Genomic DNA, 16,340 nt, shown 5'->3' on the forward strand with positions numbered 1-16,340 from the left:
CCACTGTGAATAGATGGGAAATGGAGTTCGTTCCATCATAGAACTATTCCTGTCCATACGGAGCCACCCAGATGGTAGGACTGAGACGGGTGCTAATGCCCTGCAGGTGGTCAGTCAAATCCCGAACTGACAAAAGCATTGAAAGTGCTGAGATAGAAAAACGCAAATCAAAATACAATACTGATGGAACAGAAAAGAGAGATTAAAAAACGAACAGAGTCGAAAAGATGGAGTGGAGGCACCCACGTCCAAACCCGACAGAGAGAAAACAATCTAACAAAGCAGTCAACGCCCATGCGCAAAATCACAGAGAGGAGGATTCACTCAATCTTGTGACTCGAAACACTTCTTCGAAGAAAAACAACTTGCACCACTTAGGACCCAGCACTAGATGGCAGGAGTATGTAGAGCATGTATATCTACAGCCACACGTGCCATCGAACCATCGAACAATCTGTAACAAAATGTATTTGGTAAAGTACTGAAATTGTTGATAACGGATTTCCTGATCTGCAGTGAATGGTACGTTAAAAGAAGAAAAGGCATCATCGCACAGTGGCAGCACTTATATGAGTTCCTGTATCATCATGTCTGACCGCACTCATCATGAATCTGTCTTGCCTCCTGAGGTGCCACGTGTCAGCACTCGGGAGTTCTTTTACACGTGTTTTGGGTCTAGTCTTGTGCCTTACAAGATTTACCATTTGAGGAATTTGCAATAAGAAGAATTCATGAGTAGTAAAGAAACTGAGGAATGGAGGAATGGATGAATGGGGAGATAAAAGTATGAGAGAGGCATAGATCGATGTGAGCGAAAGTGTGAGGAAAGTAGGAACATGTAAATGCAAATTATTGCTCACCTCTCTGTTTTTCCGCTCTGCAAATGCAAGAGCCGATGGGCTAGAAATGTGATCCCTCATTTCCTGAAAGCAAAAAAGGGAGAGAGAATGTATGATTTAATTCACTGTTTCAGCACATATGCCTGTCTGGGTTCACCCAAGATGAGGGTAAATCTGTGCAGACAGAGGTCAGACACCTAATGCGTGGGTTCTATTTTTTTAGGGGGGCGTCATCTAATGAAATAGGAAACAGGAGCACACTTAACTTGTCAGTAATCTGTGGGTTGAAGAGCACTGGAAGAAAACGGAGTGTCAGCAAACATCTTTCAACAGCTGGCCAACGAACACAGCTCTACTAAGAGCACCTTTGCAAATGCCTCTTCCCAAAGTAGCTATACATCAATTGTCCCCCTTTTTAAGTTTGTCCCGTTTTTCCTAAATGGGACACACGATAGTACTTGCTAGGTGCAGATATGTCTAAAAGCAGAAATAAATTATCAAAGAAAAAAAAATCAAATTATTAATGTTTCCTAAACGCTATCCTGAGCAAACAATCGAGCCTAGCAGTGTACGAGTGTTGCCTTAGAATGCTCACAACTTCATTCAAAGTTTTGCAAACACAGTCAACACACCAATCCAGAAATATTTACACCAACCATTGCAGTTTATTCACCTCCACTGAACTGCCTTTCAGGCTTGTTCACTTAGTAAAGAAGGCCTACGTATAATGATCATTTTCTCCCAAGCCAGCCATGAATGTGTGTAGTATTACCCCCTTCCCCCCCCCCCCCCCCGAGAGGTGATGAATTATATCATCTACCAAACACATCTTGCAAGCTCTTGTTTCTATTGCGCACAAAGTGTTGATTACGCTTTTCATCAAAATATTAGATGGTGGAAGCCACAAAGCAAACATTGCCACAAAATCTTTGATGTGACCATCTGTGTGACACCTAACTCTTGGTCATCATGTATTATGGTCAATTTCTTTTGCCTTTTTCAAAGCCAGTCACCAACTCAGGCCTATCAGTCAACTTCACCAAAACCCACGTGTGGATGTGGACTTAAAAAGCGTGATCCCAAACACACAACTTACTTTGTTCAAACAAAAACTTTGTACAACAAAGTTCAACCAAGTAGTGGTGAACGTTTTACCACTTTTGCGTAAGCTAGCAAAATGAGTGCTCCAACTAAGCATCATTCACATTCATGTGATATTCCATCTGGCAGAAGTTTAAGATTTGAGTTCAGAGGGTAGGGGTGGGTTGAGGGGCCAAATCTGAATTGAATTGGGTTAGTGACAAGACAAAGCCCGGAATAAAGCCACATTTGATGTTTGATATTTTAGATAACAATTGGCCCATTTTCAAGTGACAAGTGGGAGGAGGCAACCATAACAATACTGTTCTACTGGCACCAGGTTATGTAGGAAGCCTGTCGACCGAATGAAAGTCAGTCACTTATGAGGCCATTTGATTCCAAGTGGGAGTACAGTTGGTAGGTGATGACCGTTTCAATTGCCTTTGCAAAAAAAACGAATACAAAAAAAAACAAAGCTCTGAAAAGGACATATAGTTTGCAAAAATTTTGGGATCTGTAGAGTATTTCATTGGGATGCGAGGAATGATTATGTCTTTGAGGACATGACTTCACTCAATAGGGATGTCCTCAAGTATATCGAGCCAGGAAGCTAGAACATGGCTTTTCCCTTATGGATCAGTTTACTGCTCATGGTAGATGCAGTCTAAAATCTTCTCTCAGGTGGTCTGTCATATTTTCCAAAGTTCAACAGGAAAGCAGTCTGTAGGCTTTCCCACATCGAGATCCAATGTGAAGGAAGAGTAGCAATCATTCAACAGTTTCACTCTCAAAACTTCAAAGTATTCCCTTCCGATGCAGGTGCACAGGACCTTCTCTGTCACAAGTTAATATCTTTTAAAAAAAATGTACAAGCTAGGGGTGTGTCCAAGATGGCCACCTGGCTGCAACTTGACTACAGAGCTTCGCCCCGCGTGCAAGGAAAAGTGCTGCCGGGGCACCACGGGGGGCCGCTACCTTCCTAGAGCGGTGCTGTTGTGTTGCTGCATACAGGCGAGGCGGACTCCAACAGCAATGCGCCCACCATAGCTGAATTGCAGCAGTGCGGTGCTGGCTGCCATTGCTCCAAGATGGCGGCCGTGGCATGGTTCTTTCGAACACCCAGAGCGAGTTGAAGCACATTATGGCACTACTGAAGCCGACCAGACCCCCCCATTGCCCCCTGACAGTGTGCCAAGAAGGGATGGAGCTCTGGCGGCCCTTACACCCCCCCCCCCCAACTGAGCTGGTGAGCACTGCTATCTTCTCCTTGAGAACACATTACGTGGGGAGAGGCAAGCTGTCGGGCCCCGACCTAGCCTCTACTGCTAGCTTTCAGTGCAAGCACTGCTCGGAGGAGAGGCACACTACTCAACTGGCCCCTAATTTATTGCTGCATGTCCACCCTGCAGCAATGTCCGCATGACCGCCCTGCAACCTGGCCCTGCCCGGGGAGGTACAGAACAGGGCCTCAGGAGTTTGTCTACAGTGGATAACAGAGTGCGGGGCAGACTGCGACCAGACTTCTGTGCGGCCTACTGGCAGGCCTGCCTCTCACCCCAGTGCTCTGCGGTACAGCACTTGAAACCCTCACTGTGGATGTGCTGATTAACAGCCGTTTGTGACCTTGCACCCAGCCACCAAGGTATCTACAGCCTGTGCAGGCACTGCCCCGTCATCTACCCCAGAGTTGGCACAGGGACTAACAGAAGCAGAAAACCAATGCATCAGCTCAGAACCTCCATTCCACGTCTGAGCCATAGTGATCCTGAGGACCTTTGCACAGGGGATCCAACCCTACGCCAAGGCATAGCCCAAAGGGACACATTAGCACTACGTGGGGGCACTCTGCTACATATCATGGTGGAGCAATGTTCCAAAAAAAGAGAACACCGCCGTTAAGGACCTATTGAGTAAGTCTCCCGCCCAGAAGCCGGAACACCGCCCTGATAATTAGCCTAACACCTCCTTGCAAGCAGAACTCACCAAGACAGAGGATCCCTAGGTGGAAGAGCCTGTGATCCGTACATTTCTGGAACAACTCTTCAGGACGCTGAGAGAAGATATTGCAGCTCTCAAACAAGACAAGGCAGTGGAAGTAAAGGAACTCAAAAAGGACTTAGGAGACATGGAACAATGACTGGACGAGCTGGCGAGAACAGAGGCCCACAATGGGGAGGAGTAACTAAATGAACACCGAAGGGAACTACTGCGCAACAAAAATTAGGATCTCTATTACCGCCTGGAAGACCCTGAAAACCGGTCACACTGTTCTAACACCGAATCAGAAGTGCTCCTATGCAGGCAGATTCTGGGACATTGGAGGACTATGTTGTTCGGCTGTTCCGAAACATGCTCCTGAACCAAGCAGAGAAGGACATTATCCTGGACTGCGCTCACAGACCTAGCATACCCAGAAAGAACCCAGGCATGTCTCAAGATGTTTTAACATGTATCAACTTGTTCAAGAAGAAATAACTCATTACGGCAGCAGTCGAAGACATGAACACTTACTAGGGTCTTCCAGGACCTCTCCCCACTGACACCCTAATGTCATAGGACCCTTGGGCCAGCCACAGCCTTCCTCTGAGAACACTGGGTTCGCTAGTGCTGGGGACACAGGGTTCACTACTGCTGAGGACACCTGTTTCCACCTGGTGTTAGTCTGGAACAAAGAGACACGCGTCATTTGCTGCCTGGAAGAAGCCTGCGCCATCCTAGGCTATGAATCTGTATCAGATGACGATACTCAACCATCAATGACCGAGTCATTGGCCTGGTTCCTGCTATGCCTAACCGGCATTCACGTGCGGCCAAGAAATCAACAGCAATACCGTTCACGGAACGCATCTGCCCCGGACGATGACTAAACCCATGGATGGCCCATTCTGCCCCACAGATCGCGCATGCACAGCTTGCGGAGGAGATCCCAGCCTTCTCTGACATGACCTCAGTGGCGAAGCCGCAACGGGAGCATGGCAACAGTGAGGTGAGGCAGAGCTCCTTCTATACCCCAGGAGTGGATTCAGAGATGCTGGACTGCCATGGACATGTTTCCCCATCATTTGACATAGTTGATTTCCAGGAGTGGGAAGACTGTTGTTTACTTTATAACCCTTACCTTGTGCTTTTCTTGTAGGCCCCAAGGCAGGTGTAGAAGATCAGTAGGGACGCCTGCATCACACACGCCACTAGACCTCCCAAACTCCTTGTAAACTGTGCTCCATTACTCACACTGTTACATGATTAAGATATTTAGCCTCAATGATCGGGGGCTCAATGCCCCAGTAAAGCGTACAAACCTCCTTTCCATGCTTAGAGATACCAAATACAATGTCTGCCTTCTTCAAGAAACTCATCTCCTCAGGAACGATTGGCATCGTCTATGTTCCCGCTGGTTTGATTGCCAGTTTTTCTCAAGTCACAGAAGAAAGCAGGGGTGGCAATCATGTTAGCCACACACTTTCCTGGACATGTCATGCAAATACAGGCAGAGCTGACAGGTGAACTACTTTCCTTTCGTACTTCATCCACACATACACGTTCACAGTGGCCACAATATATGCTCCCAATGACAATCAGGAGCCACTCCTCCTAAACGCTTTGGGTAGGGTCATGACGTTCACAGACACCGATGTAATGATAGGTGGAGATTTTAATCTAGTCCCAAACACTCTCATGGACAAGTCAGTCAGAGGCTACGACAAACTGGGGCCTTTACGGCTGCAAACCTCCAGTGACTAAAAGATATAGGACTTGAAGATGCCTGGCGAGTAAAACATCTCACAGATAGGGGGTACACACATTTTTTCCATGAAACACCAAAACTACGCCGGCATAGATTTCTCCTTGTGACACAGAGTCTGATGGCAGCTATCACTGGGTTGGAATTGGGAGTCGCTGCCCTCTCAGATCACTCACCTATCGTTCTTACGCTGTGCAACTGAAGCACTCTGCATCAAGCTGACAATTGGCAGCTTAACACTAAGCTATTGCAATATGATCCACTCAACACAGAAATGGTCTCCTCTGGGATACCCTTAAAGTGGTCATATGGGGCACTGTCATAGCCACCTCAGCACAACACAATAAAGACAATAGGGATAAGGGGCAACAGCTAGAGGGTCGGATGCAGGACCCTGAGGAGGAACATACAAGGTCAGGCTCACACACACTGTGCACGCCATCAACTCACAGTGGCACGCAAGGATCTCAAGGCTCTTGATATGGACAACGCAGAATATGCATTACTAAGCACAACACAGACATTTTATACCGAGGATCACAGGGCAGGGAGACCGCTAGCACATAGACTGCCATCCCAAGCCCTCAAGCTTAAGATAACTGAAATAGCAACAAAACAGGGAGACCTAGTCTGCAAGGACTCCTAAATAGCTCAATAATTCGATCGCTTCTATGCTGCACTGTATACAGTGGAACCCCTTGATCTGGCCACAGCACACAACTACCTTGCTTCCATTCCGCTGGATTGCATTCCAGGTCCTGACTCCTCGCATGTAGAGATATCCATTCCACAGAGGTCCTGGTACCTATAATGCAGCTCCCGCTGGGGAAGGCACCAGGATGGCTCCCCATTAGATTTTTACAAGGCCTTTGCACCAGTTCTGGCCCCTCGCTTAGCACGCACCTATATAACAACTCCTTCAGCACCAGAGGAACTCTTACTGACAATATGAGAAATACAACCATTACAGTAATCCCCAAACCAGGGAAAACCCAGTGCACTTTGTCTCGTACCGCCCCATCTCTTTGTTAAATGTGCACGTCAACATTTTTGCTAGTATCCCTGACGCCCATCTAGCCCCCTATATGCAGGGATTGAAAGACCCCTGACCAGACCGGCTTCATTCTAGATAAGGCTCACCATGCACTTTTACTGTCGGTCAAAGCTGAAAAAGCATTTTACCGCGTCCATTGGCTTTATCTGCGGATGCTACTAGCCAAAATTGGCCTCAGCTCACGATTCCAGAAATGGATCTGGTTCAACTATGTGGTGCCATGGGAATCCATTTACGGGCATCCCTATGGGCGGCAGGGAACACAATCTGGCTATGTATGCAGATTACATCATGATATCACTTACCAACCCTTTCACATACCTCCCACACCTAATAACATAACTAGAATCCTTTGGGAGGGTCTCCAGGTTTAAAGTACATTTCCAGAAAACTTAATATTGGGACTTACAATTTCCCACACAAACCTAGGCTACACAGGGGGCCTCCTGTCTGGGATTGCAGATTCATTCCAGGCTAGAGAAAATGCCAGAGTGCAACTATGGGACGCATCTTTCTATGGCCCGAACAGACCTCTGCTCCTGGGCGGGAGGCTCCCTCTAATGGATGGGGAGACTGGCGACTATAAAAATGACTTTTCTGCCCAAACTACTTTATGTGACGCAAACACTGCCTCTCCAACATCCCCCCGCACATCTTGAGGAAATTACAACTGATGGAAAACTATATTTGGGAGGGCAAAAAAAGCCAGTATGGCAAAAAAATCAGGCTTACTAGCCCCTGAGGGAGGGTGCGTTGGGAGTTCCTAAGTTAACGCACTACTACTAAGCGGAACAGCTAAGATACATGGTGGATTGGATTAACACCGACACTGAGAAACACTGGTGCTTTATTGATCAGGCAGTCGCGGGAATCAACATCTGGAAACTACAGTGGCTTCCTAAACTGCACAGGCAGCCAGGGGTATATGTCTCCCTGGTGCTGCGCACCCCAGTAGGCACGTGGGTCAAGATCCAACATGTGAAAAACCTCTCCTCTCGCATTTTGCCACTGATTCTCTGAAACCCTGATTTCCCCCAGCCCTCCAGAACACGTCCTTTAAACAGTGGCAGATGGCCACCGGCAAGAGTGGGAGACTGTTTTGATCATGATGGACTCTTGGATTTTGCACAAATCTGGGAGAACTACGCCATACTCGCCAACTTCCACTGCCAATATTTAGCTCAGGCACTGGGTCACACAACCTCATATTAAGCATCATGCCAGCCGCCCACTTGCGCACTTCGAATGGTGGCTTTAACCCGCAACAGACATGAATATCCTGTCAGACATGTATACCTTTCTTAATGCGCTGACACAAAAGACACCATCCCCTGCACAACGATGGTGGAAGTTTGACTGTGAACACTCCTTTACTCCTAAAGAATGGACAGACATTTTACACCAGAAGCGCAGCTCCGCCATAAGTGACAGATGTACCGAAACCCTCATGAAAATTGTACATTATTGGTACAACACACTAGCACAACAGGCGAGATGGAAGCAGGGAGGGACTGACAGTAGTTGGCAACATTGTGGCCTACCAGGGACACTGGCACACATTCTCTGGCGGTGTCCCAAGCTCCAAACCTTTTTGTCCAAAGTCCTAGCAGACATTAATGAGATGTACGACACTGACATACCGCGCTTTCCTAGCTACATACTACTAGGTCTCCCCAATTAATTAACTTATCCATTTTGTAAGGGAGGGGTAAAGTTTTTACGCTTGCTCTCCAGGCAAAAAAGCAAACCATTCCGGCCAAGTGGGGGTCCAACTCTGTCTCAACAAAACAGGACTGGCTTTACAAACTCTGGAGGATCTAAGGGATGGAAAGGCCAACTGCAGCAGTTGATCGGAAATTGTCCCACTTGGATAGGACTTGGGGGCCCTGCATACACCTCCTATCTCAGAAATTCCAGGAACTGACCTGCCCACAATACTTAAGAGTACTTTGTCTGACCCAAGAGGGACGGGAGCCCCCCTTAGAGGAGGTGCAGCCATCCACTACTTAAGCACCGCTTCTACTAGCTCAACTGCCTTGCCTCACTGAAAGCTGGCAAACTCACCTCCCTTTTCTCTTCAGTGCCCTTCCCAGTCACTGTCTCCCTGTTCTATTTTTTTCTTCTCTCACAGGCAAGTGGATGTAGGTGGAGAATGTTTTGTATGGTTTTTTCTTCTCCACAAAATTCAATAAAATCAGATTTAAACCAAAAAATAAAATGTACAAACTAAGGAGGCCAGTCCGTAGCATTTTTGGGTGACCAAGCTTGGCCAATCAATGGCCCCTGTCTTTCAAATGTCTGGATGGCCTTCCAATCCTGGGGGAACACTGCGCCAGATTTGTAGGTTCTCTGTCCTTCTACTCCTCCCAAGACTAGTTTAGGTTGTTACAAGTGAAGTTGTAATGTTCCCTTCTGGAGAGGCATTTCAAGACAAAGGCTGTTGCTCAAATATGAAAGAGGGCATGGGTTTCTCTCCGAGATAACTCGCTCTGGGAGGGGAAACCCAAGCAATTGGAAACACGATTTGCTAGATGCTCCTGTGCCACTAGAGCTGGTTTGAGAAAGGGGGACAAGAGCTACAAATGTACAAGGTGGCATGTGGAAAATGAACACAGTAGCCATATATGATCGAGAACACCGTAGCGTGCAACCAACACACACGAAAATTCAGCAGAGGTACCTTTCATACATGTGCAAGATGTGATGAAGGCCAGTGACTCCAGTAACAGGAGACTGACCTGACTTTTTAAGAGAGGTGCTGGGGTGAAAGACAGTGAGGAATCCACCAGGTGGTACCAGGCACTCTGCATCTTCAGCGGAATAAATTTAGCAAGAGCTCAATTTCCACTATAATTAAAATGTTTGTATTGCTGTTTCCACTGTAAAGACATAACCATGTATTCCTACTGCTTTAACATTAATGTTTCATTGCACCAGTATATCATAACTTGCACTAATATATTTTATAATCGAATGTGGATTTTGTTTATTATTAATCTAAAGTGCCTTTCAGCTTCGATACACCAGCTAAGTTTCATAATGTTCCAAGGCCAAGTAGGCATTTTATTTGAGGTAGTAAAATAGCAAATTTCCTGTAATCTCATAGTTAAGCACAGCCTTGCTTTCAAAATGTGTAACCAGAAGCACAATTTTATGGAATTAAGGAATTTATCTGTGAGAATATCCTGCCACCTACTCTTTATTTGGGTTTTGCTGAAGTAACAAGTTTCTTCCACATGTGTAAGGTCCATAGACTTCTATGGAAGGAAAGATGCATAAAAACTGGTAAAAACGGCATGCATTTTAGCATTACATGCGCCAACTGATCCTTTTGGGGGAGAGCTCTTGTCGGTTGAAATTACAATTGTCTCAGTTATTTGCTGTGCTGCTTGCTCTGTTTACATTAAATGCATGTTAGACTTTTGGGCTTTCCATCTCACATTTTGTTAAACAAATAAAAGTAATCAGTATTCCTACAAAATTACCGATTTACAACATTGACCATCTGCTTAGACCAAAGTATTTTCCCGCTGCACCATTTTAGTCAATTTCCCTTGTATTTTTTCAGACCTACTACCGACACCAGCTCTACCCATCATTTTCACCTGCTAGAGCTCAATCTGTGATAAAAGCCTTAGTTTTTCAAACAAAAACCACATAAAACAATGATAATTTCTAAACATACACCGTTAGCTCGCAGAAGCACAGAGGGGTTTACCAGCTTTTTTCTGGAAGTGCACGCTTTCTGCATTCTCCACTGTGAGCTTCTGTGAAGTCTCAGAATCAAGCTTGCTGATTCGAGCAGCGAGAATATGGTATTACCGTTTTAACCTGGTGACTCATTTTAAAAACCCTAAGAACAAATTCCACGTAAGTCACTAAACAGTTCTCTTTCATAAATCAGACCACATTGGTGCAGTTAACAATTACATGGCATAAGTGAGCTCCCTAAATGCAATAAGCTTGAATAATCAAGTAACTGCTGAAGAAATTCTGAGATACTAGTATCTCTATTCGTCCAATTAATGTTTCCTCTCTGTGCCTTGGACTACGTGCAAATGTTGTGCAATTGGTGTTTCTCAGCCTTGGGCCTTAGGCTGCAACACCAGCAGCCACCGAAGATGAGACAAGAACAAAAACAGCTGGTCCTTCAAACCGCAGTCAAAAAAGGTGGGTATTTGGCAGAGTGCTGTGACTCGATACAATGGAATTTAAGTAAATAAATAGATAAAGAATTCTCACTAGGGAAAATATAGATTTAATACAATATCTTCGAGCTCTGCCTAATTGAAAATGGCAACATGTCACAAAATAAACTTCTAATTCAAGATATGATTTAAAATTAAAAAAAACTCTTACTTTCCTTCTAAGACTAGTCCACTAAAAAAAAAAAAATCAGGGGTGTCTGAACTGGTTACTAGCAAACTGTCCTAAGTAGACATAATCACCACCCAAGTCTCGTGGAGCACAATTAAATCATACTGATTTGAATGGACTGCCTGCTCAGTTCTTCTTGAAGTAAGAAGGTTGCAGAAGGCCAACTGTAGTAATGGGAAAACTATTACAGCGCCTCTTAGTTACTCTTTGAAGCTCTCAAAATTCATGTTAGACTTTCCATAGTCGCTAGATCTCCCTCCCTATTTAACAGGTCATCTTTATTTTGGGCACAGAGAGGTTGCAATACGGTCTCTTGACTTTGTAGTCATATTAAAATGTCCAATAGGGATTTGGTTACCTTTTCAACCATTTTCACCTTCTCAGTCTCTCATTTTAGGAGATGAACCCCAGGGTACTTTTCTGGGACCCCCCCATGTCTTTTTATTGATCACTTCCTTCAATCTTTACAGGACCTATGTCCTGTTGCAAGCACCCTTTTGACACAACTCAAAACCAGAGTCTTAGTGGGCTTGGAGTTAGAAGGTGACTCAGATTATCTGGAGTCTTTCCATCTTTACGTAATCTTTAAAGTGACTCTACTTGCAGAATTTTGACGCAATATCAATAGTAACCAAACCCTGTGGCGCGGTTATTTGGAACATGAAGCACACTATAAAGGAAAAAGATAATTTATTGGTCTACTTTTTTTTTTCTCAACGTTAAGGTCCTCCAATTGAAGTGGTGAAAGCCTAGAGGTTTGGTGAATAACACCTTTTTCAGTCTATTTACTTTTATTTACATGTGTTCTTTAAGGGTGAAGAGCCCTCATTTTAGGAATGATTCATCTAGCTTTGCAGCATTTGCAGTGCCCCCATGAGAAACTATGTGCACTAAATCTGGTTCAAACATAAGCTACTTATTCTTTTCAAACATATTTTAGACCATCTCATGCTTAGCTTTACATTTTGTTAATTTCATATCTAAAGGGGGCAGGAAAGAGTGGCTATCACTCCCTTTTATTTTAAATATCCAAACTCTATGACCTCAGAAGCCAAATTGCAAGATTGAGTTCTTTTGGATTTGGGTGCCTGATTTCTCCATGGGTCTGAGTGAGAAGGTCCAGGCATAGGGGACGCTTCTTGTAGGGAAATACCAATAGTTCAAGTGGTGTTGTGAACCACGGCTGATGTGCCCAAGTGGGAGCTACTAGAATGAGGGGGAGAGAGGTCTGCCTGAGTTTCCGCACCACAAACAGAAGAAGAGGGAGAGATGGAAAAGCATAGGCAAATATCCCTGACCAGTTCATCCATACAGCATTGTACTAGGATAGTGGGTGTGGGAGCCTGGAGGCGAAGTTTGGACATTTTGTGTTGTCTGCAGTTGCGAACAGGTCTATCTGTGAAAACCCCCACAGGTGGAAATATGTTTGGAGTTGGGGTGGAGTTCCCATTCGTGGACTTGCTGTCGCATCCTGCTAAGCTGTAGAAAGTGTCCCCCACCTCTTGTTTCGACAAATAAAAGATGGCTGTTGTGTTGTCCATCCACACCAAGACACCCTTGCAGGTGAACCAGAAAAGCTTTCAGTGCTAGATAAATGGCTTGGGGTTCCAAGTAATTGATGTGTAGGGCTTGGTGTTTGGAGTCACACAGTCCTTGTATTAAGAGGTTGTGTAGATGAGCACCCCAGCCTGTGAGGGATGCACCCAGTGTGAGAGTGACCTGGGAAACAGAGTTCAGAAATGCCCACTCTTGTCAGATTTTGCGCTCTCCACAATTGCAGGGAGTAATGAGTGCAGTTGTCTAACTACACCAGATCTTGTAGTTGATCCTGTGACTGAAACAACTGACTTGCCAGACACTCCTGCAGCGGACGCATGTGCAGTCATGCATGAGGCACTATTGAAATACAAGATGCCATCATACCTAGAATTCTTTGAACTGTTCTTACTGTTATCTGTTGGTTGGGGTGTACCTGTTGCAGCAGGGTTGTTCTATTTTGAATCATGAGTACATTTGGACAGGCTAACCCCAACGGTGTGTTTAGAACAGCTCCATGAAATGGATGTATCTAAGATGGCTGAAGGTGGGGTTTTTGTATGTTGATGATAAATCCTAATAGGTGAAGTAGATGAAGTGTTGTTTGGGTATGCTGTATGAATAGCGGGAATTAACTGGACTTGATGAGGCAATCATCCAGATACGGGAAGACATGAATCCTCTGTCTGCGTAGATGTGCTGCAACTACAGCTAGGCATCTTGTGAAGACACAAGGTGCAGTTGTTACTCCAAAAGGGAGTACTCTGAACTGATAATGCCTACCTTGTATTACAAATCAGAGGTATTTTCTGTGGGCTGGATGTATTGGGATGTGGAAATATTCATCTCATCTTTCAGATCTAGTGCACACATGAACCGTTCAAAGTGAACCATCCTTTTTGGGATTAAGGACATATAGTGAATATACTCTTGTCCCTCTCTGATGAATAGGGACTAGTTCCATTGCGCCTTTTTAAAGGAGAGCCTGCACTTCCTAATTTAACAATCATAAATGTTCTACATAGAGTTTCTGTTTGCAGGGTGGTATGTTTGGAGGTGTGTTGATGAGCTTCAGGCATTAACCATGTTGGATAATATCCAACAACCACTGATCTGTTATGTTTTGCCAATTTGGAAAAAAAAACTGTTGCAGGAGCCCCGACAGGTGTTGAATGATATGGGGTGGGGGAAGGAGGGGATGAGAAGAGAGTCACTGCTTTGATGTGGAAGGGGTGGCACGTGTGGAGACACCCTTTTCTCGGCCTTTTGAATTGTTTCCCCTGTATGTGCAGCTATAAAATCATCTAGAAGGGGATGTTGAAGGGTGTTGTTTTAAAAGGGTAGAAGGATCCGATGCTGACTGACTGTTTTTTGCTCTGCTTGAATATAGGCCTACGAAAAGAACCACGATTAGTGGGAGTTGGAAGTGCCCCCATACATTTGGTTACTTCAGTGTCTTCATTTTCTCCAGTGTTTGGTCTACCTCAGGGCCAAAAAGGTGTTGCTAGTCAAAAGGGGCATTTAGCAGTGTTTGCTGCAACTCAGATTTAAAACCTGAGATGCACAACCAGGCATGTCTGTGGAGTAATACACTAGTGTTTATACCCCTAGCAGCTGTGTCTGCTGCATCAAGAGCACATCTGATAGAAGTATTTGAAATTAACGTTCCTTCCTACACAAGCTGCTTTTTAGGGTCGAGCCTGTCAGTGCATGCATCCCCTATGTGAGACGCTGTTGTGTTCAGTAAAGGGCTTAGAGCCCGCCTGTCACTCACTATTTGTTGGTTTGCGTGGCACTCTTCTTTACAGCCTCACAATTCGTCAAGGCATGTGTGGCATAATTTTCGTTTCTCTGTGTGGAGCAGAGATCAAGCAATAATTAATTTCAACTTAATTAGTGCCAGTCAGCTGCTCACAACATGATTGTGGTACTATTTGGTTTTAACTTCCAGTGCCCCGCAAACAGACGGCTTGTGACTGGCAAAAAAGGTGCCCAGCAGGACAAACAAAACTGCAAAGTTTTATATTTTTAAAGCTAACTTTCTTTTATTTTGCCATGTCGTCTTCTCTCAGTTTCCACTCATGTTTTCTTTTGTTTTTTTCCCTCATGGGCGCCGTTGTCAAAAGATGACAATTTGTTTTTAATGCATGTCTTCGACCTCTGTCTGATACAACTAGGCTGGGAATATATTGGGTGCAATAAATAGCACCTAATTATGATTATTTCCGGCATTTATGTGGGGGTGCAAAGCTTATTGCACAGCTTGTAATTGCGATTTGTGCAGTAGCGCCTATGCAGCCTGTGAAGGTGATTTCGTCAGGAGGCTTTAAGTCAGACAGTCTTGCGTTAGTTCCAGAAGAGTCTGTGCATGCTCAGAACACGCACACATGTAGGTTGAACAAGGAGGACACTTCGGAATTGCCCGGAGCTCTTAGCGGTCCATGGGTAATATGACTAAACAATAAGTACGAAGCTGCAGCAGCTGTCTCCGTCGCGCGCTCATTAAGGCAGTCACTGCTTGGGAAAACAGCCCCTTAAAGAGACCGTAACAACCTAACTAAAGAAATATCTAGTGCATATTAATCAAAACACAGGTGACAGTTACTGGAAAGCCCGCGTGCCAACTCGAAATACATTTCTGGAAAACAAATAACTTTGGGAGGGAGAATCTAAAGAGAAACAGGAGTAGTCAGTCGGCAAATCTCAAATATTTCAATTTATGACAAGGCATGGATACACATTGTTATTGGGCGTCTGTACTTTTCACGGACAGAAGTTTAAAGTCCCCCAAAGACTCTCAAGTGATTCAGTACTAACACAGCTGTGAAAGTTGCCCTACTTCTTAACAAAGCTTTTTGCCAGGTCAAGCTCTCCCCTCTGACATCGCAAGCAATCTACAAGTCACAAATTAAAATTCTGGCAGAACCAGCACAGTCATCCATCCTTTGTAGGTCAATAATTTGGTTACCATTATGTTAATTGCCTCACCTGTGATTTTGAGTTTGCCTAAGTTCTGGAACAAAGAATTCACAGCAAGCTTACGAAGATGAGAGTGATCCCTGCTCAAATCGACAGTCAAGGCAAACACTGTAGTGTCTAACCCATCCCACACTGTTTACCCCCAAAGCTCCACGGTGACTGCTGAGAGCTAACCAAGATTTTAACTGGATTTTCATGAGATTTGTTGTAGTCTTTTTAGTTTAGGCTAATTTTCAATAAAGTACAGAATGAAATGTGTCATTTTTAGGTCAAGGGCGCAGGCCCTTTGACCTGTTGTAAGTCTTGTGGACTAAACAACGCCCACCCCACGCCCATCACTTTCATTCGTTCATGGGCTTGCCTTTCGAAAATCCTTCATCATTGCTAAATGCTTTACGTTTGTCCCTCCTTGGGGCAGTTTTGTTACCGCCTTGCAGACTGCCCCTATTACATGGATAATTGCACGTTTGCTAATACGTTTTACTGCGAGCGAACTTCTTTTTCTTTTTGTGTCTCTCCATTGTGCTCATGCTCATGGCAGACATGGCACTTTGAACTGGCTGACTTATGTCAACTGTTTTACTTTTCATTTTCAATTTAAGTGCCAAGAAAAGTCCAGTTAGAAATTTACAATGCTAACAGCTCTAACCCAAGAAAACACGAGACCCGCTGCATTGCAAATGCTAGTTTCTAAATTTTTCTGGAAGACGCTGAATGAGGTCCTCTGTTTCAT

General features: G+C 44.8%; 1 protein-coding gene across 1 annotated transcript in view; it reads right to left on the minus strand.

Moving 5' to 3' along the window:
• The window catches only part of STX10 (syntaxin 10), a 113,261-nt gene that overhangs the window by 57,299 nt on the left and 39,622 nt on the right, over positions 1–16,340 (minus strand). The window contains exon 4 of the mRNA XM_069230403.1: positions 861–923. Coding sequence (XP_069086504.1) covers positions 861–923 — 63 coding nt within the window. The remainder of the gene's footprint in view (positions 1–860; positions 924–16,340) is intronic.

This window comes from Pleurodeles waltl, chromosome 4_2 (assembly GCF_031143425.1).
Source record: "Pleurodeles waltl isolate 20211129_DDA chromosome 4_2, aPleWal1.hap1.20221129, whole genome shotgun sequence".
Taxonomy (NCBI): domain Eukaryota; kingdom Metazoa; phylum Chordata; class Amphibia; order Caudata; family Salamandridae; genus Pleurodeles; species Pleurodeles waltl.